The sequence below is a fragment of the Corvus kubaryi genome, unplaced genomic scaffold (genome assembly GCF_017639235.1).
Source record: "Corvus kubaryi isolate FWS band 111438036 unplaced genomic scaffold, C.kubaryi_AGA036_p1.0 71, whole genome shotgun sequence".
Classification (NCBI taxonomy): Eukaryota; Metazoa; Chordata; class Aves; order Passeriformes; family Corvidae; genus Corvus; species Corvus kubaryi.
This window is the reverse complement of record NW_024582059.1, coordinates 16,303,603-16,328,275: the sequence shown is the minus strand read 5'-3', so window position 1 is coordinate 16,328,275 and position 24,673 is coordinate 16,303,603. Positions and strand designations below refer to the sequence as shown.

The following is a 24,673-nucleotide window of genomic DNA, read 5'->3' as shown; positions in this document are numbered from 1 at the left end:
GGCAAAACATGCTATCACCCTCCTCACCACCCAATCACCCAAACCATAAAATTCTCCCAATGACAAAATCTTGCAGAATTCTAGGTACAAGCAAAAAAGGTAAAGCACAGCTATATGCTGTGTTTGAAGGGGCGTTTCTGTAACTGACAAAAGCTTTTAAAGATGATACCCCACACACTTGCTCATTTTAAAACATGTTTTTCTATATAATAACAACTATGCAAAAGTTCATCTTTTAGCGAAAAAAATATCCTTTGTATAGAATAAAAATCTTACACTAGGTCCAACACTGAATTGTTAGGCGTGTATTCATTAAAGGCCAAAGAGCTTCCCAGGAGGATGCCTGAGTAGAAGACAGGGGAAGGAGTGGAAGAGTTGTAATGTTACAGTGTTTGTTTGAAGTTTCTGAAAACAATCACTCTGTAGATGGATTTTATCAATTGTAGGCATAAATTCTGACCTCAAAAAGGACAAAGTGTTTTTAAACATACCTTGGCGTCTATAAATAAACAATACCAAGTATACATCCTTCTATTTATACACACACAATCCCTTCTGCTGAATATAAACATACCCCATGGATGCTTTCATCATTAAAACTGTGTTACTTATCACTGAAACAGGACCTGATTTTTGCACATCTTTTTCTAAGTCAATTCAAGAGAAAGTTTCTAGCCAGCAAAAGTGAAATCCTAGATACTGTTCTTATTTAAAGGTTAACACATTTCACAGGTAACTCAACCAGAGTTTTCTTTTCTTTTTTTTTTTAATTATAATAAATTATAGTTAAGGACCATCTTAGAGAGGGCATGGCTGTGTGGGTTTCTTCTTTCATGGAGTTCTATAATGCACTAAGCTACACAAAGAACAACAGACTAGCCTTCAATGTTATTGTTTGTTTTTCCACTGAAGAACATACTCTCAGAGCTATAGTAGATCTTATTACATATATGGCTTTTGGATGCAATCTGGAAATCTGGCACAGACTTCCTGACCACATGCAGTTATTCAACTCCTTGCAATGATTTTACCCCCAGAACATTCACATGGGGAAATGGGGGAGAGAGGATGTTTAAACATAGCTGTTACAGCTAAATTAAGATTTGATACTTAGTTGTTTTCAACCTAAAATCCTCTTTCCCATTTTGATGTATTATAGTATTTTCCATAATATCCTGTCATAATTGGGCTGCTTCTTGTTTATATTAAGTTGCTGGGAACTCTGCCACTGGGATCAAGAGTCAGATGTAATGCTGCAAAATTCTAAGTGGTGGTTTCCCAGACAGAGGTCATTTCCAATCAATCCAAAAAAAAGAGACTTTAAGATATTTAGAATATTTGGGCAAATTATTACTGGAACCAGTGAGCCAGTCACAAGTAGGATAGACACAAAAACATTTGGCTAAGTTATGTTCTTTTACGTTAATGGAACTGCATGTTTTATTTATAACATTGTCTCTATGAAAACACTGCGATACTGCCAGCTAAACATAAGAACAAGCAGGCCAAATACACTCTTGCAAGGTGCTAAGCCACAAAACAACTTTGTGACAGGATTCTGATTTGTCACAAATTTTTGTTCCTTTCTGGGGAAAATTTATTACAATAATAATAATATGCAGGAACTTTGCAGTACTGATAAAAATGTAGATTCATCTCCACTGAGAAGTCAATTTTGCCAAACATTTTGATGTATTTGATAGATGAGGCGTAGCAGCACAGACAAACACAGCTGCAGCTTCTCAGATCATCAACACTGACTTTCCAAAACAAGCCCTGATAAATCTGTCCACTTACTACAAAACTACATGTAAAGGGAAGTGGTTCAAAGACCAGAAATAGTCACAGCATGGCCTTCATGTTCATTCACAAGCTCTGTTCCCATCCCTCTGCAACCTGAAGCAGGAGGCAACCAATTTCAGGTCATAAAAATCACAGAATAGTCTGAGTTGGAAGGGACCCACAAGAATCATCAAGTCCAGCTCCTGGCCCTGCAAAGGACTCACACCATATGCCTGAGTGCCTTGTCCCAATTGCTCTTGAGCTCTGTTAGGGTTGGTGCTGTGACCACTTCCCTGGGGAGCCTGTTCCAGTGCCCAGCCACCCTCTGGGTGAAGATTCAAAATAAAGCTCCACAGAGGGGAAGACAAAAAAAAAAAAAAAAAAAAAAAAAAATAGAGCCTGTATTTACAGTTACCCTAGTTTGCTAGAAGACTCAAGCCTAAATCCCATGGGCATAACTTAACCAGTTTGCTGAATATTCCAACCTTGAAAACTGGGACAGACTCCAATTGCATTGGGTTTTGCTTTTTTTTTTAATGTGGTGTGTTTCAATGTAAAAATTTCTCAAGAAGATTTAAGAGACACCACAGAAGAAGAGGCAAGAAGAACTATTTTAGTTTGCTCTGTAAATCTGCTCTTAATACTTAAACAGTCCTGGGCACTATAGTACACTCTTTTTTTTAAACACATAGCTTTATTTATACTGCAAATACATCAGAGAATGAGAAGAACTTCAGCTGAGCTGGGGCACAGGAGGCTGAAACTTGATCTCAGCGCCCCAGAGAACTGTCATTTTCCCTCCAGCTGTACCATCCACTCTGCTTATTTTTAATTAATCTTTCATAGGATGTTTGAAGTAGATTTCAATCCCATTCACCCTGCCAAAGACCGATCCAGCACTGTCCCTCAGAGTGCTCAGGGGAGCAGCAGCCCCAGCTCCTCTGACAAGTCCACGCCTGCATCCATGGAGCTGCACGCTGCCCTCGCTCCCAAGGCTGGGTATCTGGAGGGAAACTCTCCTACTCCAAGTCAGCCTTTCCGCTTTGGATTTCCTGTTACCTGTGTGTGTGCCATAGGGTCCGTCAGAGACAGGCCTGACTACAGCATTCTCCAGTTCTCCTGAGGCAGCATCATTAGCCAGAACGTTAAAACATTGTAACAAAACCAAAATCTACAAGAAGTCTCCTGTAAAACATTTCCAAAAGGTTATTTAATTCCTCAATTTAGGAATTATGTTTCTTTTCCCTACATCACATAGGTTAAATACTTGTTAGCATAGTACAGCATCTGAAACATTTACCCTAACCACTGAATATTTAAATGTTTAATAGCAGAATGGGAAAAGAACAAAAATGAAAACAACTTCCGAGGTACCCAGAGGCCATTTGGAACCAGATTTCCAAGTATTCACAGAGCTACACAGACATAAAGGTCAAGTGTCACAACAAACACTTAACATTCAGCAACCTTCAGTAACTGTGAGGGTGAACTTCCCTCTGAAAAGAAGAGTGAATCATCCTCTTCAACACAGGCTAGTTTTGAAATACAATTTTGAAATATATTAATACAAGGTAGAACAATTTTTATTTATTATTCAAAATTTAATTCGAAGATATTCAAGAAAGGCTTTTCTAAAATAGCTGCACATCCTAGGTGCCTCCTAGGTAATGAATCTACATCCACATGGGTACAATCAGTCACAAGGAATCCTGTGACCCCAGTGTGCAGCATCACTCTCGTGCATGCACAATTCTGTGCAAGATACTAACTTCTTCTCAGCACTAACAGAAAAAAATGCAGCAGTATAAATCATGTTTCAGGACTGAGAATGGTATTCCTAATCCAATCAAAAACACCAGTTCAGATTTACCCTTTAGCCTGATGTGATTGATTGCTGTGACACCACTGCATCTTGGCTTGCTAGCCTGCACCACGCCAGGACTCACCCAAGTGAGCAGGCCACTGCCAGCTCCAGAATTACGATGTGGTGTTAGTGGTGAGCAGAGGACCACAAGCCTGAAAAACTTGGCATTTGTCAGGGACCTTGCTTTTGGAGATACGTAGCAGAGTTGGCTGCTTTGACATGGCTGGGAGCTGAGGAAGCATATCCTCCAGGATTCTCCTAGAGAGACCTAGATGTAGAAAATCCTACACAGAGATGTAAAAAGTAAAGGTAAGGTGGTTTTTGGCACTCTGTTTCAGCATGAGCCAGCGTAGGCTCCATTCCTCTGGCTGGTCATTAGCCCAAAGTCCTATGGCAATTATGAAGCAGTTACAATTTGGAAGCTTCTGCACTCTCCTGCAGACATCTCAAAAGCAGAGAACAGGGGAGAGAACTGCCCATTGAGCCTGAGAGCAACTTCAAAAGCCAATCTGTTGAGCAGCAACACAAGCAGGACAAGCCCACAAAGAAAACACTGCTTCTCAGGCTGCAGATGGAAAGAAAATCTGACGTGTATTGTACCTCAGGTGAGCTTTTCTAACACCGCAACTCTAATGCTCTTTTTCAAATCGCTGAGCACCATCAAGAACAAGGAGAGAACTCTTCCCTAGAGAGGAGATATAGATTTTATCCAAACAGGATGCAAGGGATGATCAAAATTTATGAAAACATAATGCAAAGACCAAGCACAATTCTTCATTTGACTACTGCTCACAATGCAAAATATCTTCAGCATGTAAACACGTGGACAAATACAGAAAAATAATTTTAATTAATTTAGCAGCTTTTGGCATCTACGTGCATGATCTTAAAGAATCCACTTTAATACCATCTGATTTTATAATTTTGTTCTTAGCATGTTTTTTTAATTCTTATATTTCATTAACTACTTCTATCTGCTATGTGGCTGAACTACCAGCACCTTCCAAAAGGTGAGCTTTTTCTGATTACCTTGACTTATTTTTTTCTTGTACATAGGGATGAATTGGTCTTTATAGCTCTTGTCGGCCAACACTTCTTGAAATTCAGCCTAGCAGCCAGACTAAGCTTATTTTAAACTCTAGTTGTTCATCTCACCAAATGGTTACAGCAGTTCCTGTACTTCCTCAAATACTCTCCAATTTTCAAGTAGCCCTGGACAACAAGAGAGCTACAGTGTCATTAGCACAGTATCACTAAGCTATTATTTTTAGCTATAAAACAGCATAGCGAGCACTTAGGAGTACAAGTGCCTAGCAGAAATGCAACTGGAAAGCATTTTATACAAATCAAGTGAGCAGAAAGTGAGCAGGCCACTGAAACAAACTTATATTTATATATGAAAGCTTTTTGCTTGCATAAATCAGTGAGTTTTCAAATTTCAAGATAATTTGTAATTTCAATGCAAACTGAAGAAACTGTTTACATATTTATTTTCTCTTCCTGTAATACATACATTAATTAAAGACAGATATATATGCCTGTCGAGAGAGGGAAAACAGTCCCTCCTCAAGTATACAATCACCTGCTGCCTTTTTGTAACTTGCCAGCTTTGACATCATGCTAGTGAAAAATTCTATTAAGCATTCACTGCCTTTGGTTCCTTGCTAGTTTTGCTTACAGGATCTGATACAACATTTAAAGAAAAACTCTCCCATTTTCTGGGCTGCTTCATACTCAATGGGGACTTTTGAAAGGGATGATTCCCCTTGGTAAACTGCTGGCACAGCTGAGGCACACTAGTCTGACACAGCTCATAATATATGGAATCAACCCTTCCTGTCTTACCAGTGCACAACATCATGGTTTTATTTCAGCTACCAAAATACATGTTTTTCTCTCTCTGGCAGCTGTACTCAGAACTGAGAGTACAGAACAATAAAGTCAATACCAAAATTGTAGTCAGCATCCTACTTTGGTTCTGCAAGCTTTGTGAGTTACCATTTCAATTTACTAAATTCAATACATCTCTGGAGTTTCCCTACTGGCTTCCCAAAAAGATTATCCTTGCTCACGTTTCATTTCTGGACATAAAATAGTCACACAAGAAAAAAATAATAATAATAAAATCAAGAAACACTGCATGCTTTTCTGCTGAGAAACATGCAGTGAGGACATGATGGATGGATTAAAACTGAATTCCCCAGCCTGAAAGTCAAGGCTTGGCTCAATTCTTCCAAGTCATCATACAGACAACTGTGGGACTTCACATAATTTATTAAGAAGTTGACTATGTTGCTGGGATAAGTCTAAATTAATTATACCAAGGCCAAACTCTCTTCTCACTCACAATGAAGAAAATGAAGGATGACTTCACTTCATGTAGACACTGTAACTAAGACTAAACACAAAACTTTCACTTTTAAAGAAGAGCATCTGTAGCTGAATGAGGCACATTAAGTGATCACTGTAACTATGGACACCAGCAAATACAGACGAGGTGACCAAGTGTATCTGGTGACAGTCCTTTGCTCACACGAGACACTCAATGAATGAAATAGACTTGATCATCCAATACAGAAACAAAAATCGAGAGGAAAATATTGTTTGGCTCTTTCAAAGCTATCTCAACAGATTCAACTACTCATCTTCAGCCTGAGATTACTGCTGTGAAAATAAGAAATACATAGAAATCCCACCTCTTCTTCAAAATATCATCCTAGTGCACAGTGCAAACAAATGAACAAGCTGTGCTAAGGACATCGTATCAATTCTGCCAAAGTGTTTTTCTATTTTTAAGTCAAGAACTGTACTCTACAAAAATACGCCATCTATAAAGCAGCAAGTCTTCTTGCCATGGGTAGCCAGAACTGGTAACAGGCACTAAAAGCGCCAACTTTCAAAGAAAAGCAGGGAGCAAGACACAGCTGTGACTATGTGCGAGGGCACCTCCTCACCACACCCACGAGATGTCTGCACTGATAATTGGGAGGAGCCTCACTAACATGGGCTAAGGCTCAGAGCATCCTACAGAAACCTGACTAGTCCAGCTTGCTTAGCAGCAGCAGGAAAGGCTGACTGGGGTGTACAACAGCCTGCCCTGAGAAGGCACATCAGCAAGGTGACGACAGGAGCGAACATTAAGAAGCCCTTGCTGAGGGTGGGAAGCTTTCCATCCTTACCTGGGTAGAGCTGCCCGAAAACAGCTCCCCACGACGGCTATGGCCACAGAACAGGAGGCTGCAGAGGGCAGCACTGCCATGTACTTGGCCTGCATTACCCATCCCGGTGCAGCACAAGCAATAAAAATGAAACATTAACTTTATTAACTTCATGGCTGCATGGATCATAAAATTTCCTTGATTTTAAAGTGTCCCTGAAAACCAGTGGGCTCTTAATGGTATCAGACTTTGTCCATGCTGACTGAACCATAACTGGCCCTTCTTGATAAAAGCTGGGACAACACTTCTTTCAGTCCTCCCCATAAGCCCCATTACGAGACTTTCAGGAGCAACATTTTTTGTGAGGTTACGTGAAGGCTTTGGTCATTCAGACCAGGGTGGCTTGCAAAGGGTAGCTGGGGTGTGGAGTAACCAGGACAGGACTGGCATTGACAACTCTCAGAGAACACAGTGAGGGCAAAAATTCAGCTAGCTCTAAGGCAGGAAGATGTAGGAGAAGGGAAGCAAAGACTCATCGGGGATGAAAAGGGGATTGCAATTCTTTCCCTTAGCAAGACAAAGAGAGAACTGGAAAAATTACAGGAACAACCAAAGGCCTGGCAACAATACCACTGCTTGCTGCCACAGGATACAAAATCTGAAGGACACTGAAGCAGCAGCAAACAAGGGTGCTCTCAGCTAATCGGCTGGCACTGTATCAGGGCACAGTTCAGTGTGTTTACAAGACCCTTACTTTGAGAGGTCTTCATGTACTACTTCATCACCCACCTCAGCAGAAATACTAAATGAATTTAGAGAAGCTGATCTTTTAGTATTTCGATTAATTTTAAACATACAAAAACTATTCAGTAGGTCTGTTTAGTAGGAGAAGGGTTCCCTGTCACACCACAGGACAAAACACTGCTGTGGAGCAGAGAGGTCATGCATCACTACCTCAGATGCAGAAAAAATCCAGCTTGGATTTAAACCTCATTTCGTGTAAGAGCTGGCCAAGATTAATCACTTAAGTACATAAATTACTGAAGTGATCACTGAAAGAACTGCCACACACTTCATATTATACTGATCTCCCCATCACTTCACAAAAAGAAATTTTCACCTTGCTGTTAAGAGAGATCATGAGTTCTACTGATCAGCAGAGCTAACTCTGATTTGTATTAATCATCCGCTTTAGAATATAATAACAATACTGATATTAAAACAAAGAATGATCGAAAAAGAAAGTCAAGGAATAGGTATGGTGACCAACTATAATTTTAAGGTCAAGTTCACATAACTCAGTAGCATTATACTTGCCTCTAATTCACTTGTAGAGAAAAATCCACAGAACACCTTAGGTAAAGCACTGTGCATTACTGCCTGTATTTCAGACATGAGGACTCAACTGTGGCCCAACATGGTTTGAGGGGGTGTCACACATGTCACGGGATTAAAAGAGAGCTGATGCCTTAAAAAACAGCTGCAGATCCAACAGTACTTAATGGTACTCTGAGAATGTAAACCTCAGTTATCCCAGCTCCGGTGCTAACACTCTGCCAAACCTATCTGAACTGTGGTTTTATCACTGAAATGTGTAGGAGTCCCATGAGATCAAAGGCTCTTTCAAGTGGGATATGACTTTCACGTTTTTCTTCTCCCATCATCTGCACGTGTGGACAAAGCTGTACTCCAAACAAAATAAATCAACATATACATGTACACCTATTGAAGCACCTTCTCTAAGAGAGTCCACTTCTCTGCAAATCTGTGTGGCTTTAAAAAGCCTGCCACATAAAAAGCCTTTGGGGATTCTTTAAAAAGGTTTTAGCACACTGGAATCTCTTTCACCTTTGACAAGGCTTTTAAATGAGAATCACAAATATGCACTTCGAGTTAAGGCAGCAATTACAGCATTTTCAATACAGGCAGGTTGGGTATCACAGAAGTTCACAAGGATTAATAATACAGAGCCACAATAAATGGATTTGCAATTATTTGTGGCAAAACCCTACTCTTCAGTCCATAGAGACTGCCTCTAGAGACACACAGAAAGGACAAACCTCTCTGAAGGAAACACAGCTTGACCATGGGCCCAAATCCCGTTGTAATGACAACTTTCCGAAGTAGAATACTGGGCTCTTGCCACTTTCCAGGAAGAACTACTGCCTGATATACTTGGGTATTCAATGTATGGTGCACCCTTTTCCATATTCACAACAGATTCTTATTTTTAATTAAAGGAGAATTATTTAAGACATACCTCGATGCCTTTTTTTCCAATCACAAGGCAGCACAGATGTAAAAGAAAGATGAGAAATGTTTACATTTCAGTATCCAAAAAAAGTATTTGACAGGTAATGAATTTCTTGAATTGCACTGTATTGAACATCTACATTCTTTATTACTTTCAAGCTACATTCACACTTTAATAATATTGCAAAAACTGTAAGGTAATTATGCATATGATTCCAGGAAAGCAAAATTATAGCTATCTGAATGCTGCCAAAACATATCCCTAACTATTCCCATTCCCCATCACTTCTGTACCACGTGCAGCAGTGAAAGAGGGAGAGACAGCAAGGAGAGATTCACTTCATCTAACACCTGTAGCTCATCACCACCTGCAGTGTATCTGGCAATACACGTCAAAAAGAAAAATAGATGTCCAGTAAACAGAAGGGACAAAATTTTAGATGAGCTAAAAATGACAGTGACTTCAGACATCCATCACTGACAAAACTATGACCCTTCTATCAGCATCATCCAAACCGGAACAGATGGAAGCTAAACGTGCTTTTATCCATGCCAGGCCCATAATGAACTGCAGGCTGCCTTCCCTGCCGGAATTCTCTCTCGCCGCTCCAGAGCTGCTCCTCTGCTGTACTGCAAATGGAAAGACAACATGCACACGTACATGTGCCTTGCAGGAACAGATTTTATACTGGGGCTCTTCTTGAGCCTTTACCACAACTTGACTCTCACTTGATAAGGAAGTAACAAGGGTATGGCACACATTATTTCATGTTCCTCTTATATAAACACTCCCCCTTTATATACCTTTGTAGTAGCCCACTGCTTAATTCCATTATTTCTTCTCCTTAGCTCCAGCCATTATGGTATCTTGTACCTTGATTTTACTGTTTGGCTTGCCTGCTGCTAAAAGTACACTCTCCCACCTCGGTGCCATTCTCTTCTCATCACTGAGCCATCAGTATTTTGTTCTCTGAGCAAAGATATATCGGGTGGTTTAGGCAGTTTATTTAAAGTTTCTCCTTAAGCCCGTGCTTTCTCCTCTGTCCCTAGAAAATGAGGTGCATACCTAGTAAGTCACAACACAAAGAAAAAGGCATGAAGTTGCAGGTGTCACGTCCTTCCAAAGGAAACCAGCCCCTGGTGTACCTAATCTAGTCTGGGGACGTTTATCCAAGTTCAGCAAGATCTCCACAGAGCTAGCTCATTCTCTCATCAGCTGGTGTAAGCCTCCTATTATTACCACTCTAACATTAAGGGCTTGAAAGGTGTTACAGTTCCTGACAGGCACATGTCCCCATAACCATGTATGGGAGCCCCGTGCTGGCCCCACTCGTTGCTGGTGCAGCCTGTCCTTCCATGGCAGAATGGAGGAGACACACGGTGCCCTGTCGCTCTCCCCCAGCTCTTTCACCACTCTGGCATGCAAGGCACAGACACGTTTGCCCTTTTACCACCACGTCCCTCCCGTTCCTATCTCTTGCCAAAGGCAGCATCCCAGCAGGCACGCTGCCAGCTCCCTCCGCCAAGGTCGAGGACAATGATGTGCTCTGTGCCCCCGCAGCCACCGTGCCAAATGGTAGCATATGGCACCTTCCCCCCAGATCCCATAGCTGCAGCGCTGCACTTGGCAAGGCACAAAAATCACCCCTCCCTGGGTGTTCTCCATGCTGGCACGCAGTGGAGTGGCTGACATGGCTGTCACATTTTCCGCTGTCACCCTGAAAGGAGCCCTTTGCGGAGCAGATCCGGCAGCACACGGACAAAGGGCAGGCTGCTCCCGACACGCGCCGCCTGGAAGGCACGCCACGCAGTGGGAATGCTGGCTGCTGGTGTATAGCTCACATCAACCCAGAGCAAGCAGTCCTACTCCTCCCACAGCAGAGAATGTTCGGTCTGCAGCAGGAATCAACGTAAGACCATGAAACAATGCTCCTTGACTTCATGCTCTCACTAATCATCACCTAAATTGTAGGCCTGCTCCATTAAAACCTGACAGTCAGCCATGGGCTTGCAGTTTGATGCTATCTCTACAAGAACACACATCAATCACCTGTTCCTCCTTGCTATCGCTTCCAGAAAATAAAACTTAAGTGCTCACTGAATTTATGGTTATAGCAGGGATTTGAAATACAGCACAGAATATCACGATTTCACAAGTTATGCCCATCAGATTTGTAAGAGACATAGTTTAATTAGCAGAGATTTCCATCTCCAGAGGTAGCAGTACAAGCTATGACTCCATGACGAGAGATGAGACAATGTCAGCCTAGGAAGAGACATTCACACCCCACAGAAAGGTGTTCCTTTCCCGTCAAAGGGAAGGAATCAGCCTAACCTTGCTTTTAACATGCTGCATAACATATCAGCACCATGTACTAGTACATGATATAACTCTGAAACTGGCTGATATTCTGCCTTTTCAGCCTTAAATTTGACACCATGCTGAAGAAACAAAGACAAGAGCAAGGTCCTTGTAGTCACCACAGGTGTGAAAATTTTTTCCCACCCTTTTAATACAAGGCTGGAAAAGAAGAAAGATGATGCTTTATTTTAAATCAGGATCAGCATTCCCCAGGCACCAGTAATGGAAAAGGGGGAAGATGAAAGAGACTGCAGAAGGGCAGGATGAAAAGCAAAGGACTTGTGAGCCTCTTACTGCCACAGGGTGGAGGGTTAAGTCAGGCAGCAACACCCAAGCACTTGACAAAACGTGAGTTGTCTGCCGTAAGATCTGCAAACTTTAGGAAAGTAATCCAGTTTCAATTCAGATTACCTAGGCACTAGGAAGTAACATATTTTGAGGATGCTTTGTTAAACCATCATTTAATCCAAGTGGAACTTGGATTATCCCACTACTTTCAGAGATTAGAGGAATTCACAAGCTTGTGTCCTTTTCCTCTCACATCAGGGGCACAGCTCTTTGGTGCACCAAGGAGGCGAGATCTGCCTTCAGACTCAGCCACCAGCTTTCCAGACAGCTTCAGGCAAGTCACCTCATCTCCATCTTTCCTGCCATTTACAGTGGAATCCCACCAGCTATAGCACAGCAGAGGTATATATGCACCTTAACTGAGTTACATTTTGCAGCTGCAGATGTTCTTGCTGAAAATGGTAATGAGCATGGGAATTTTATGTTGGTTTTTATTACTATTATTATTATTGTTATTACTACTACTACTACTATTACAGAAGAACTGTACAAGAAAATACCTCACCAAATAATGACATCTTGAATGTCTAAGCTTTGGAGCTTCCCTCCATAACATCTCTGTCTCATTTCTTCCTACAATGCTGTTTTCATTACTTAATCGAATACAGAGTGTCTTTTAACAACTGAAATACAGAAAGTGCACACAGACAATTATAATAAAAGCATTATTTTCTTATAAAACCTTGCATGTTGACTAAAACTGATGGATCCTCAATTCTGTGAGCGAAGTAATCATCACCACACTACATCCAAATAATAGCAGTATGGGCATTTAGGAACATCTTTTCTCAAAAGAAGCCTGGATTATCACTGCCTCTGACTTTTCCCTTTTTCCCAGTACCTTCTTCCCACTTCACAGAATTTGCTGGGGAATCTAAGTTTCAAACTGTGCTTCATGATACGTCAAGGATATTTCAAAAAGCAATAATGAAGCTAAAACTTGTAGCCCTGAACAGGGCATCCCAGACACAAGAACAGCGGTTACTTCGCCGGACTTTTTGATGTCGCCACTAGAGGGACTTACACGAAGCTAAAAAAACCCGAACAACCAAGTAGAGGAACCCTAATTATCTGTAACAGATGCCCTTAAGGCAGCTCTTGTATTTAGGAAGAGAAAAGGCATTTTGCTGCTTTCGAGGCAAAGTTTGTACTTGCACCCCAGAGAATGCCAAAAGTATCAGCACAAAGGATTTTGTACAGGCAAACAAAACAGACACGGACACAAAGCTAATGGATACAGGCCTTACTGAGGACCTGCTGTAGCTTCACAACTCATTCCAGCCGTACCTTTGGGGTGCAGTGTATCTTCAGCCCCACAGAGTCTGCACAGTCAAAGTTCAGGGATTTTTTCACACCTCTTAACAGAACAATGGAAAAAGCCAATACTGTGCTTCCCCGCACATATAATTTGGTCCCCAAATCACCATCAGAAATGGTCCAAGCAACAAGCTCTCATTCCAGTTACCTTTCTCACTACCCACAGACCACCTGGCTTTGTGGGAACTCTCTCTGCATTTCTGGCACTGCATAAGCTGTTTTCCAACATTATTAATGATCATCAAAATCCAGTGCCAGCTGGAGTGCTGAGGCAGAGAAAAAAAATCTCATTGTTGCTGTGATTACAACTGGTAGCATTTAAAATAGGGTGGGAAAAAGCCATATCCCAATGTAATTATCATGATGAGCTACACCCTCACTAAGAGCCAATCTGGTGTACACCAACAATAATGGTGGAAGAAGTTTATCACAAACTTGACCAGTTTATCACTAAGTTTGCTTTTTTGCCACCTAAGTTTTTAAAGCTGCCACTGCCATTATGTTCCAAATTCTTCTGTGTAGCAGATGACCTCCAAAATGACAGCAGTGGGTCACAAATGATCGATATTGCTAATTTAACACACCTCAGATCACACGCACCACAGTTGGTAAGCAGGATCAATAAAAGCAATCCACTACTAAATTAAAAGACAAAAGTGAAAAATAACTTTTTAACTTCAGCTTCATACACCATGCTTGAGTAATGGTATATTTTTATGGAGTATGGGTGAATTTTTATAGAGTCAGTGCAGTCTTCTGCCACATGAAACTAATGTCACTGAGAACAGATGATTAAGCAGAATTACTTTAGATGAAAGAAAGTGAAATACATAATTGTTCAGTAGTTTTCAGAAGTAATTCACCTCTCTCATCTATTTTCAAAATAGACTGTAACTAGGAAACAGCATTTAGAAAGCAGGCAATATTACTACTACTTCTAATATAAACACACACAATTTTAACCTATAGGCTGCATTCATTCACCAAGATAGATGGGATTCAAGATAACAGGGTCTGTTCATGAAATTTTGTGATATTCCACTAAATACGAAGTTACACACCCAAGCCATATGAGCGAAGAGAAATGTGTTCATTCTGCACCTGCTGCATACCTCAGAAAGGGCTCTTCTTTTATTTGGCTTTTATATAGTTCTTGCATCTAGATTTAATTCCTTCACTTCGAAAGCAGATGGCCTAAACGTCTACTATCAGATAAATTGAGGCTGAAAAAAATCAATGAATTAATGTTTCTATACTGAAAGAAATTATGTGTAAAACAGTTTTTTCAGGCTCTTCTTTGCTACATACCAGTGCTTGAGTTCTACCAGAAAAGCAACCTCATCTTCTGAATCGGAAAAGGTGCCTCATCTCCCCTTACATGATAAACAGGACATTTTCTGGTAGTTCTTTAGTAGCCCAAATCAGAGTCACACCAATCTCAATCTTTAAGCAGATGCAGTATTATGAGGGGATCTTCCATATGAAGGAGAGGAGGCAAAACTACTCATGCCACTCTGTCACAATCTTAGTCTTGCTTCTCTCTCCCAAACCCCTCATATATAGGCTCTCATTACTTCAGACTGACACCATTAATATGCAGTAGCATCTCAATTAAATATGTGTGGACACATAGGCACAGAAAGGTAGGACTTGGTCCAATGTCACAGAAAGAGGCACTGGAACAAAAAGCAGGTATCTTAAACTTGGTGCCCTCTCCCAGTTGTTGTTCAGTAGCCATATCAAGAAAGGCACAAAAACACAGGTAAAAAGGGATGTTACATGCACTGCCTTGTACAGAAATGAGCTTGAAATTAGCAGACTTTATGGTGGCAGCACAACAGCTCAGTGGTGTAACCCACCATCTCATTTCACAGGCATGTAGGATTGAGGATGGTTTGGGTTCTGTTTTTCCCAGGAGACAAAGCTGTTACAGGCACATCAACTAATTCTGCGTCATGAGAGCTGCTGCTCAAGATGGAAAAGCATTCATTCCCAGTGAGCCCTCACCATTAACCTTGGGAGAAACATGCAGCAAGGCTTCAGGCAGCTTCATTTCCCTGGCACACTGACTCCATGCACCTCCAAGACTCAGTTAAAAAAAAAAAATCAGTTTTGAATCACCTTTCGAAGGATAAGAATGAGGCAGGGCATGCCAATGTGTTCAAGTGCAGAGAGGTGGCTCTCTACCAGATACATTTTTGAGAAATGCATCACTGTTAATAAGGACAGCAAGGCTTTCAGGAGATCTTCGACAGGGAACGAGCAGCGCTCCAAGCTGCTCTAGCGCAACACACGACTACAGGGAGATATCTGTGCAGCAAGGCTGGTGCCCATTTGATTAAACAGCCTGTCTGCCCCCTCCACAAGCTATCAGAGGTACAATTAGCTCAGTCGGCGGTATCAGCAATGCTCTTGAGGTCCTGTGCTCCTGACGGCTAATGAAGAGGCACTGCTGGCTGTCAGCACGTACAGGGGGAGGCATTCATCTTCCTGGCAGCACCAATTAAATCCACCCGCATCATACCGGGAGTCAAGAATTCAGCACCGGGAACGAGTCAGAGCAGCTGAATAGTTTAACACCTCGTTTTTGGGTTTTACACTGTGGAGAAAAGGGAATAAATTGTGCTAGCTATGCTGATGGCAAAGGGAATACGGAGAATCTGCCTGACAGCAAAGGCAGAGAGAGCACCCTCAGTGCTCAGGTGTGTGCACACGTGTGCTTTGGGAAGGCTTTTTTTTTGCATCAGGGCAGGAAACCTCTCAATACACAAACAATTTTCTCCTGAAGCCGACAGAAGAGAATTTGCTTATTGCATTGTGTTGCCAACACTCTGCTAAGCCTTCAAGGAAAGCTACTTGCTGTATGTGTGGGTGTATCCTCACTTAGGATATGGCAATTACTCCTGAGAAGACAAGGCAAGGAACTCTTGCCCCTTATTTCTTACAAGGTTACATCCTTACAGAAAACACACAGTTCTATTTCAAAACAGCAGGCTCAAAACCTTCTCAAACATTTCTATCCCCGAGACATGATGCTGCACCATATCAGCCACAGTCAAACATGTCAGCTAATCATCTGCCCTGCTTGGTGCCTCACTGTAGAGTCCAACCCGTCCCATCCCACAGAAGTCTGGCTGTCAATATGACTTACAGGACTAAAAAGCAATGATATCAGAGGAGAAGGATATTGTAGAAGCTACAGTAAGCACTTGGCATCCAACCTGCTAAGGTACACAGGAGGACTACAAAGAAAATTGCTTTTTTAGCCAAAAAAGATGTATCTGTAATTCCTGTTTTGTCTTACTTGTGTCTTAGGGAAAAAATGCAAGTGCACTTATTAAATCCACATTTTCCAGGCCTTCGTGGACCCTTAATTAAAACCACTATGAATCAGTAGGTGCCAAGAATTAGCACCTAGTGCGGCCTTCCCATTCCAGGTGTTTAAGAACTCATGGCGAAAGTCTCAAAGGGCTTAATCTGCTAAACACTGTATAGCAACAGGGAACTCAAGAGGTTTCGATTACTTCACAACAGACTGGCATCCATTTATCTTGTCAAACCCCACAACTCCTTTGTGGAGGCTAAAGGGCCTGTTTTACTGACAGGGAGATCAGCGTGACACACACAAGCAAAACAGACCCCACCTGACTCTCAGCCATGGAGGCACAGACCTACCCATGCAAATCTCAGCTGACTAAAAGGAGTGAAAACCTCCTGCAGTAGAAGAAGCAAAAAAGGAGAAGTAGTTTATTATCCAACCTTTCATGTAAAGGAAGCTTGTAAAACCCCAAACCTCAAACCCATCTCACACTCCCGACCAGAACAGCTAACCTGCAAGAAATGTAATTTGCCATATAGCATGCAATTAAATACATGAAGAAACAAAGAAAAACGCCTTTGGATGCCACTTTAATGAAAAAAATTTTAACTATTACAAAATTCTGGAATTTAGTCTTTCACTTCCTTACAGAGGTTTTAATTAAGAGCCTGACAAACTGACCTTTAACAAAAGTGGATGGTGCTAAAGGTAATTCTTGCCTTCTGCAGTCTCCACCATCCATGACTCAAGATAAGATCTCATGTTCCCTGATAGGAAGGGAGATAGCCCAGAATCCACAGGCACAAGAAATCAGCAGGCACACAAATGCAGAAAAAAGCATCAGCAGAGACTCCAAGTGACTTTGCTGAAATATTACAGTTCCTTCCTAACAGTCTTAATAATCCCTAACCATGAAACTTTGACTTATGCTGCAGACACTAACTTGGGACTGCAAAGAGAATGCTTTTAGTGGGATGAACGAACTTTGGTACCTCAGTATGACCAAGTGCAAATTCATCCACACAGATGCACATGCTGGACTATGATACTTTGTCAATGGTAAAAAATACAACACAGATGCACGAAGTTTACAAGCAAAAGATTCCACAAGGAATACTGAAGACCAGTATTTGGAAATTTATGTTCTAGTTTAAACAGTACTAAACAAATATTAAAACTCATGCAACTGCAAAACTCATCAGAGAAATCTTTAGGATATTTATGTCTCTAAGGAAATTCATGATTTAGATCAGAGCATACAACCAGGTCACCTGCTAGTGAATATGGTGCTGAAAGTAACCTTGTCCTCTGTGCTAATTTTTCATGAAATCTGCATTAATACAGGACCGGGACAAAGAAAAACATGATTCGGTAACATCCGAATGATGAGGTACCACTGGAGTGATGATCTGGCTTCTTACCTGAGGCCAAGCTGCAAAATGATTTATCAGACTCAGAGGAGGACATCTGCCAGCACACAAGGTTCTCAAGTAACAGCAGGCTGGTGGGGTAGCAGTATAAGCAGCTTAGTTTCCAGGATCAAAGTCCAGTCAATGACGAAGCATATTCCTTTGTCTATTCAATAACCATCATCTCTTCTAGACCAATTGCCTACATAGTCCCAGATTATTCTGAGCTGGTGGTGCTTTCTGAGAGCATCAGGAAATGAGGATTCAATCCTTGGAGCTCCTACAAGCATCCAGACATCCCTGGTAAGCATCCACAGGCCTCTACTGCAAGGCTTTTCATGCTGCACTTGCCCAAAATGCCTTCACACAGCAACCCTTGGAGAGTCCAGGAGACTAAAAAAGACGCTTGAGGAGCCCGGTGTGAGAAAGAGTGGACGAGCCTGAGCTTCCCACCTCTCTGTGCTTGGCTCCTCCTGGTGCCAGTGAGGTGCAGGAATCCTGTCTGCAAACCACCACACATGCAAACCACAGCGGTACCTCCGTCCTGCACCTACAGGTGACACGTAATCCACTGAAACACAGCAGGGTCACCTGCTGCAGTTCTGTGGGAACAGAGATGCCTTCCCCCATTACACCTACACACCAAGAGGAAAACCTCAGGTTTTCTTTAGAATGCAACCAATGCACAGAATGAGGTTTTATCTACTATATAAAGCTCATAACAATTAGCAAAACTAATCACACAATTTGGCTATATGTGCACATTTCCCACTAAAAGTATTAATTTAAAGCCTCTTCTGATTTTTGTTGACTATGAAACATTCCTCTGAGTGCAAGAGAAGCTGTTAATAAGCACAAGCATCACTAATCCTTTCATGGTCACTGACTCCCGCACAGAAAACTCCCACACAGAAGCGTGGCATGGGCCTTGTGCTGTACAGGAGAAAGTCTCCCTCCTGTAAATTAACTGTCAGCACACCAAATTTTTTTTAAAAAGGAAAAGTTTTAAGTATTAAATCATGTAGTGACTTAGGGAATGAACAGAATGTTTTCAAAATGCAAATTGAAGGCATCTGTATTTTAATTACAGCACCAAAACTGCAAGATACTTGTCTCCACACACATTTTTTTCATTCATCTTCAGAGATGGCTGCATACAGAGTATTAGTTTCACAGTATAAACCTACTCCCACATACATTCCCAAAATAATTTGCATGTATTACCAATAAACAAACACACGCACACAAGTTTTCAGGCCGCCCACAGACATGATAGACAAAAAGAGGACTTGTCACTTTTGCTTTTGGGATTGTAACCAAAATTGCTTCAACTTTTAATACAGGGAAAACAGAATGCAAGAGCAGCATGAGCTTCAGCACCATATATTTAACACAATGCTCAGTTAAGATGACAAAATTTTTAAAAATCTCCAAGTAGATCCTGGTGCTACATAGCTGATTTCCCATATGAAAGCTAACAAAGGCTAAACAGAACCTTAACTACAATACATTTTTCTGGTTACACTCAAAGAGCTTGGTTTTGTTGCTGTCAGCCTATAAAATTGACTTTTATACTGAGTCACTAAGAGGAGACGGATGACAAACAGCTCCATTACAGAAGGCTGACAAATTCTTGCCTTGAGAAGCAAAAGTGACATGATGACAGTGGCAATGCTCAGTTCATCTTTGCATAAAACCCAGTGGGCACTTCTACTTCACTACTACACATCTGCACTGTGATGCCACCTCCACAGTCAGTCTGAGTCTTCATTTTAATTTCATCCCTCAAAGACCAGTGCTGTGGCATGAAATGTCCTGACTTCCCAAAAAACTCTTTTCTTTTCATCATGAATCCCTGGCATAAGATGTCCAGTAGGAAATCTCTATAGCCACATGCTTGTTAGCAAGGGGTGGGGAGGGGGGAAATAAATACATTAGTGCTATCCTAAAACACATTCAAAACCCCATTCCCAGAACTGAAAACAAGCAAAACAAGACAAAACACAAAAGCCTACCTGATTCTCAGGGATGCTCCAGATAAACACTGAATTCTGCCCAAAAGTAACTACAAATTACTTTTTAGCTTGACTCCATAGAAAGGTGGCCTAAAAAAACATTTTGGGAAATCACAAGAGCAACCGCACTCTTAACTTGGGCATGAAGGATACACATCCCCAGGGTCAGCATTATCAGACTGATTAACGAATCTGTCATATGAATCAGGACATATGGAGAATTCTCCTAATTTCCAACGGAAACAAGATTTTAGTCAACTCCAGGCTTGCAATGCTAGTAAGTTAGTTTCTTTCTGTATTTTGAACACATAAAAAAGAGACTTTGAGAAGACACTGTGAGAAACTTTTCCAATCTGATTGATTCAAGATTGGGGTGAGTGTTAAACCTCAGAGATACCACACTGGCTTTCTCTGCATAATAATCCCTTACTGCACATCTTTCATAATCAAGCTTTGAAGCCTACTTCATATTTCTGACACTTTTACAATATATTAGAAATTGGCACATCAGTGAACACAACTACATTTGTGCCCTGATACTAAGATGGTTTAAGACCAAGAACAATAGACATTACCATCTATTTGCCCTTCCAAATAGCCGTAATATGAGGTGCATTCACACAAAAGTAGTATGGGGATTAAGAGAACATATTGAATAAATACACTGGGCTGGCTGGATGTGGAAACAGAATTGTTTAGTTTGGAAAAGATACTTAAAATGAAGCCCAGTCCATAACCCAACACTGCAACATCCACCACCAAACCATGTCCCTAAGCACTCCATCTACACATCTCTGAAATAACTCCAGGTATGGCTGACTCCCATACTTCCCTTCCACAAGCCTGCCCAATGCTTGACAACCCTTTCAGTGAAGCAATCTTTCCCAATATCTAATCTAAATCTCCACTAGTGCAACTTGAGGCCATTTCATCTCATCCTGTCACTTGCTGCCTGCAGTAAGGTCCTCACCCAGCTTTCTCTTCTCCAGGCTAAACCACCCCCAGCTCCCTCAGCTGTTCCTCAGACCTGTGCTCCAGCCCCTTCCCCAGCTCCATTGCCCTTCTCTGGACTCCCTCCAGCACCTCAGTGTCTTTCTTGCACTGAGGGGCCCAGAACGGGACACAGCGCTCGAGGTGCAGCCTCACCAGTGCCCAGAACAGGGGCACAGTCACTGCCCTGGTCCTGCTGGCCACACTATTGCCACACCATGATGCACGCCAGGTGCCATTGGCCTTCTTGGCCAGCTGGGCACAGCTGGCTCATGTGCAGCTGCTGGTGAGCACCCCCAGGTCCTTTTCTGCCAGGAAGTTTTCCAGCCACTCTGCACCCAACCCATAGTGCCACATGGGGCTGTTGTGATCCAAAAGCAGGACCTGGCACTTCCTTGCCCTGAAGAATTCTGCTTTACACTAACAAATAAAATACACATCCTTTTCCTATGCTGCCCGGGGGTGAATGAAAAAATTATGAACCAACATATTAACAAATTAAACCTTTATTTCCCCCTTAAATTGAATCATTAATCACCTTCAGCTTCTGTTCTGGCATAACAGATGTGGCCATTCATCACTGAGGACAAACTGCAAAGGCTTTTCATATGGAGTAGAATATCCTACCTGGAACAACTTCAAAAAGGAACTTTCCTGGACTTTCTTCATTGCAGGGATGCTCAATTACTCTGTTGCCAGGCAGAAAGATGGTACCCTAAAGAAAAAAAGTAACAACAAACATGGGATTAAAACCGCTACCATGCTTCTGACAGACTAGTGCTTCTTCTTTTTGGACTGGGTTAAACATGAATTTTTTCACTGTAAACATCTGAGCACCTGATTTGCAAAGTGAGATTGAGGAGGGATTATCCTAAAAGCCAAAATGATAGATCCCCTTAATTAACTGAAGCATTCGGTAACAGCTCTAGGCTTTTTTAATCTCTTGGGTATTTAATGCTATGCAGACTTTTGTATTTATCACATACACTAATCCCACTGTTCTGCAAGGAAAAATCTTAAAAGAAAGGGTTAGTGAAGAGCTAGGAAGTTGCATATGTGAGGCAGGGGAACTCAGCAGCCAGGCTTCTTAGCTAAAGCCAAAAGGGGTGTGGACAGAAGAGTAACCTCACTTTGTGGAGCGCATACCCAGCTTCTGCTCTGGGCCCTTTTCCCATAGCATCCCAGGGAAGAAATACAGAGAAAACATCCCACTCCCACCCCGTGGCTGCAGCGTGCCAGGCTGCTGGTGCTAAGGTACAGCGGGCACAGAGGGAGTCCTGTCCAAAGATGCGTTTGCTACAGGCAGAGAGATGTCAGAAAATCTGTGATGGGCACTGGATGCCTTTTTTATGATTTCACTACCTTAAGAGGGCAGGTGGGGAATTTTGTGCATGTTTTTAGTAACACTGGTCACCAAAAAAAACCCCTGCAACCCTCAAAACATTTCTAGGGGTGTGTTGAAGACACAGTTTATTCCCTCCCCTTTGGATACATGGGATGGATAGAGCACCCCTTTCCTCTGAGAGCTCTTTTTCATTTTTAGAAATTACAGCTCCTCCTAGTACCATTTCAACCTCAGTCATCAGGCAGTCCTTAGGGAAATTATGCTGGGATGGCTGTCCAGGGATAAATTTTCAGAGCAGCATCCTAGGAATTGCATTAGGTACAAGCTCTCCACCACTGTTAACGGGAGATAACACCTACTTAGTAATATTCTCCTATTATGGCATAATGGGGCCTCCATCTCCAAAGTAAACAACTTAAATAACTTACATATCTTAAACACAGAATACCTCAAGTAAGGTCCTTATCCCCTTAAGGATCATTGAGTCCAATATGGAGCACTGTTTTCCATAGTAGTTTCAACCAAATGCCCAAAGATGTCAGACCCCTCATCTAAGCAGCACTAAAGATATCCCTGTACATGAAAAACAACAATTTTGATATCCCAGAATTCATTGCTATGACCTGCAATCTTCGAGCAGAACCATTTACAGTTATTGGAAAGTCAAGACAAGCTGAAACACTACAGTCTTCTCCCAAAGGAGACCTTACAAACCAACAGGGAAAAGTCACCTGAAGGAACAGGTAACAAATGTTCCACAAAATCAGTACTTGTACCAGCTGATGTGGAGTCTGGGCTCTATACCAACTTGTCAGTGCTGTGTGCCAGCAAAAACACTGTTCACATGAAGACAAAGAGAGGGTGCACAGGGATTTCACCAGAACATACAAAATCACCTCAGTTAAACACTATGATGCTTGTCAAAGCACCATGAAAGCAGATGAAACAGCACAGCTTTCTGCTGAGGTGGCACAAGCAGCAGGTATCAGCAGCTGTGGGCAGATGTCCCCACTCACTGCAAATACAAATGTATCAGAAGCATTAAGTGCCTTGGTCCGATAGCTCCACTCGGAGCTGTCTTCCTTCACTCCTGCCACACACAGCACCTGTTAATAGATGTCACTCTCCAAAGCCTTCTGTGAAACACCTTATTAGGGAAGACAAATGTCATAAACAAAAATGGTTATATGAACAGGAAAAGATAAGTCACAATGTAGTTCAACTGCTTATATTAACTCCTGAAGAAAAACTAGGAATAACAGATTTTTGAGAAAAACAACAAGGACTACATTTTTTCTGAGAATTATGGGAGACCAGGAATAAGAATCTCTAAAAGCCATTTTAACTACATGTATTTTTGTCCCATGTAACAGACCATTAAGACTGGTATAATTTTCTTGCCCACTTTCAGATTGAGCTGGTTTTACCCAGAAGTAGCTCTACCCAGGTGTCATAGGTTAGCAAGCGTAGTCCCAGAAGGGACGTCCTTGCTAAGGGGTGCTTACAGTTTCCTCTGGGAACTGACAGAACCTATCAGCTGGCCAGTTTGAATATGGACAATTCTCTAAGCCACTTAAAGTTGTGATCACCTCTGTGATCCACATTTAAGAATAGGCAAACTCCCCCTCCAATCTCTCTCTCGTTTCCGGCGCTGGGACAAGTGGCTGCAGGCCCCGTGTGGGGGCCAGCGGGCCCGGCCAGGCCCTGCCTGGGCCAGGCCGGGCCGGGCCACGGCCATCCTGGAGCCATGGACCTGTTCCAGCCATGGAACCCCCCCCCCACTGCCTTGCCGTGGGCAGCCGGAGCGGCTCGGCTCTCCCCCTCTCCACTGCGATAAGAAAAATTCAACATTCCAGCTGCAAAGCTGCAAGGCCGAGGTGAGATTAACCCTTTTATTGCTGTGAAGAGCTGAAAACCTGAGGGAAGAGAGAGAGGAGATGCTTAAAGCTGAAATTCTGTTGTGAAGCTATGATATATCAGAGTATCCTGTTGTAATTTCATGAAGATATGGGGGGTGGAGTGTTCAACTCGTGAGCAAAAGCACCTGCGCTGAGATAGGCAGATGCTGACGCAGCTGTAATTCCATGAGAAGTTTGGACAGGGAGAGATGGACCAGATGAGGACTTTTGCTCCAAAGGGGAAAGGAGAAAACCTCAGTCCGTAGAGATGAACCAGATGAGGACTTTTGCTCCAAATGGGAAAGGAGAAAACCTCAGTTCCTAGAGATGCTCCCAGAGATAGTCCTAAAGATGAAGATGATGAAGACCCTTTGCTCCCAGGGAAGGAGAAGGGCCTCTGTTTTTGTTTCTGAACGGCTCAACCTTAAAATTGTACCCCAAAAAACTTCAAGAGTGGACCCTCGAAGGCAGTTGCGGGAAAAGCTGCAAGTCGGGGGAAAGGACTCACACGCAGGCAGAGAGACTCCTCTTCCTAAATGGACTGAACGATATTTGGAAGTGGGCGGCTGTCTCGTTGTGATAATGTTTTCATAGCATGAGCAAGAAGAGACTT

The 24,673-nt window shown here is 42.2% G+C and overlaps 1 protein-coding gene across 5 annotated transcripts in view; it reads right to left on the bottom strand.

Moving 5' to 3' along the window:
- ARHGAP24 (Rho GTPase activating protein 24) overlaps positions 1-24,673 on the bottom strand; it is a 186,521-nt gene that overhangs the window by 97,505 nt on the left and 64,343 nt on the right. For all 5 annotated transcript variants that reach the window (XM_042049758.1, XM_042049760.1, XM_042049759.1 and 2 more), the window contains exon 3: positions 21,445-21,532. In XM_042049758.1, coding sequence (XP_041905692.1) covers positions 21,445-21,532 — 88 coding nt within the window. The remainder of the gene's footprint in view (positions 1-21,444; positions 21,533-24,673) is intronic.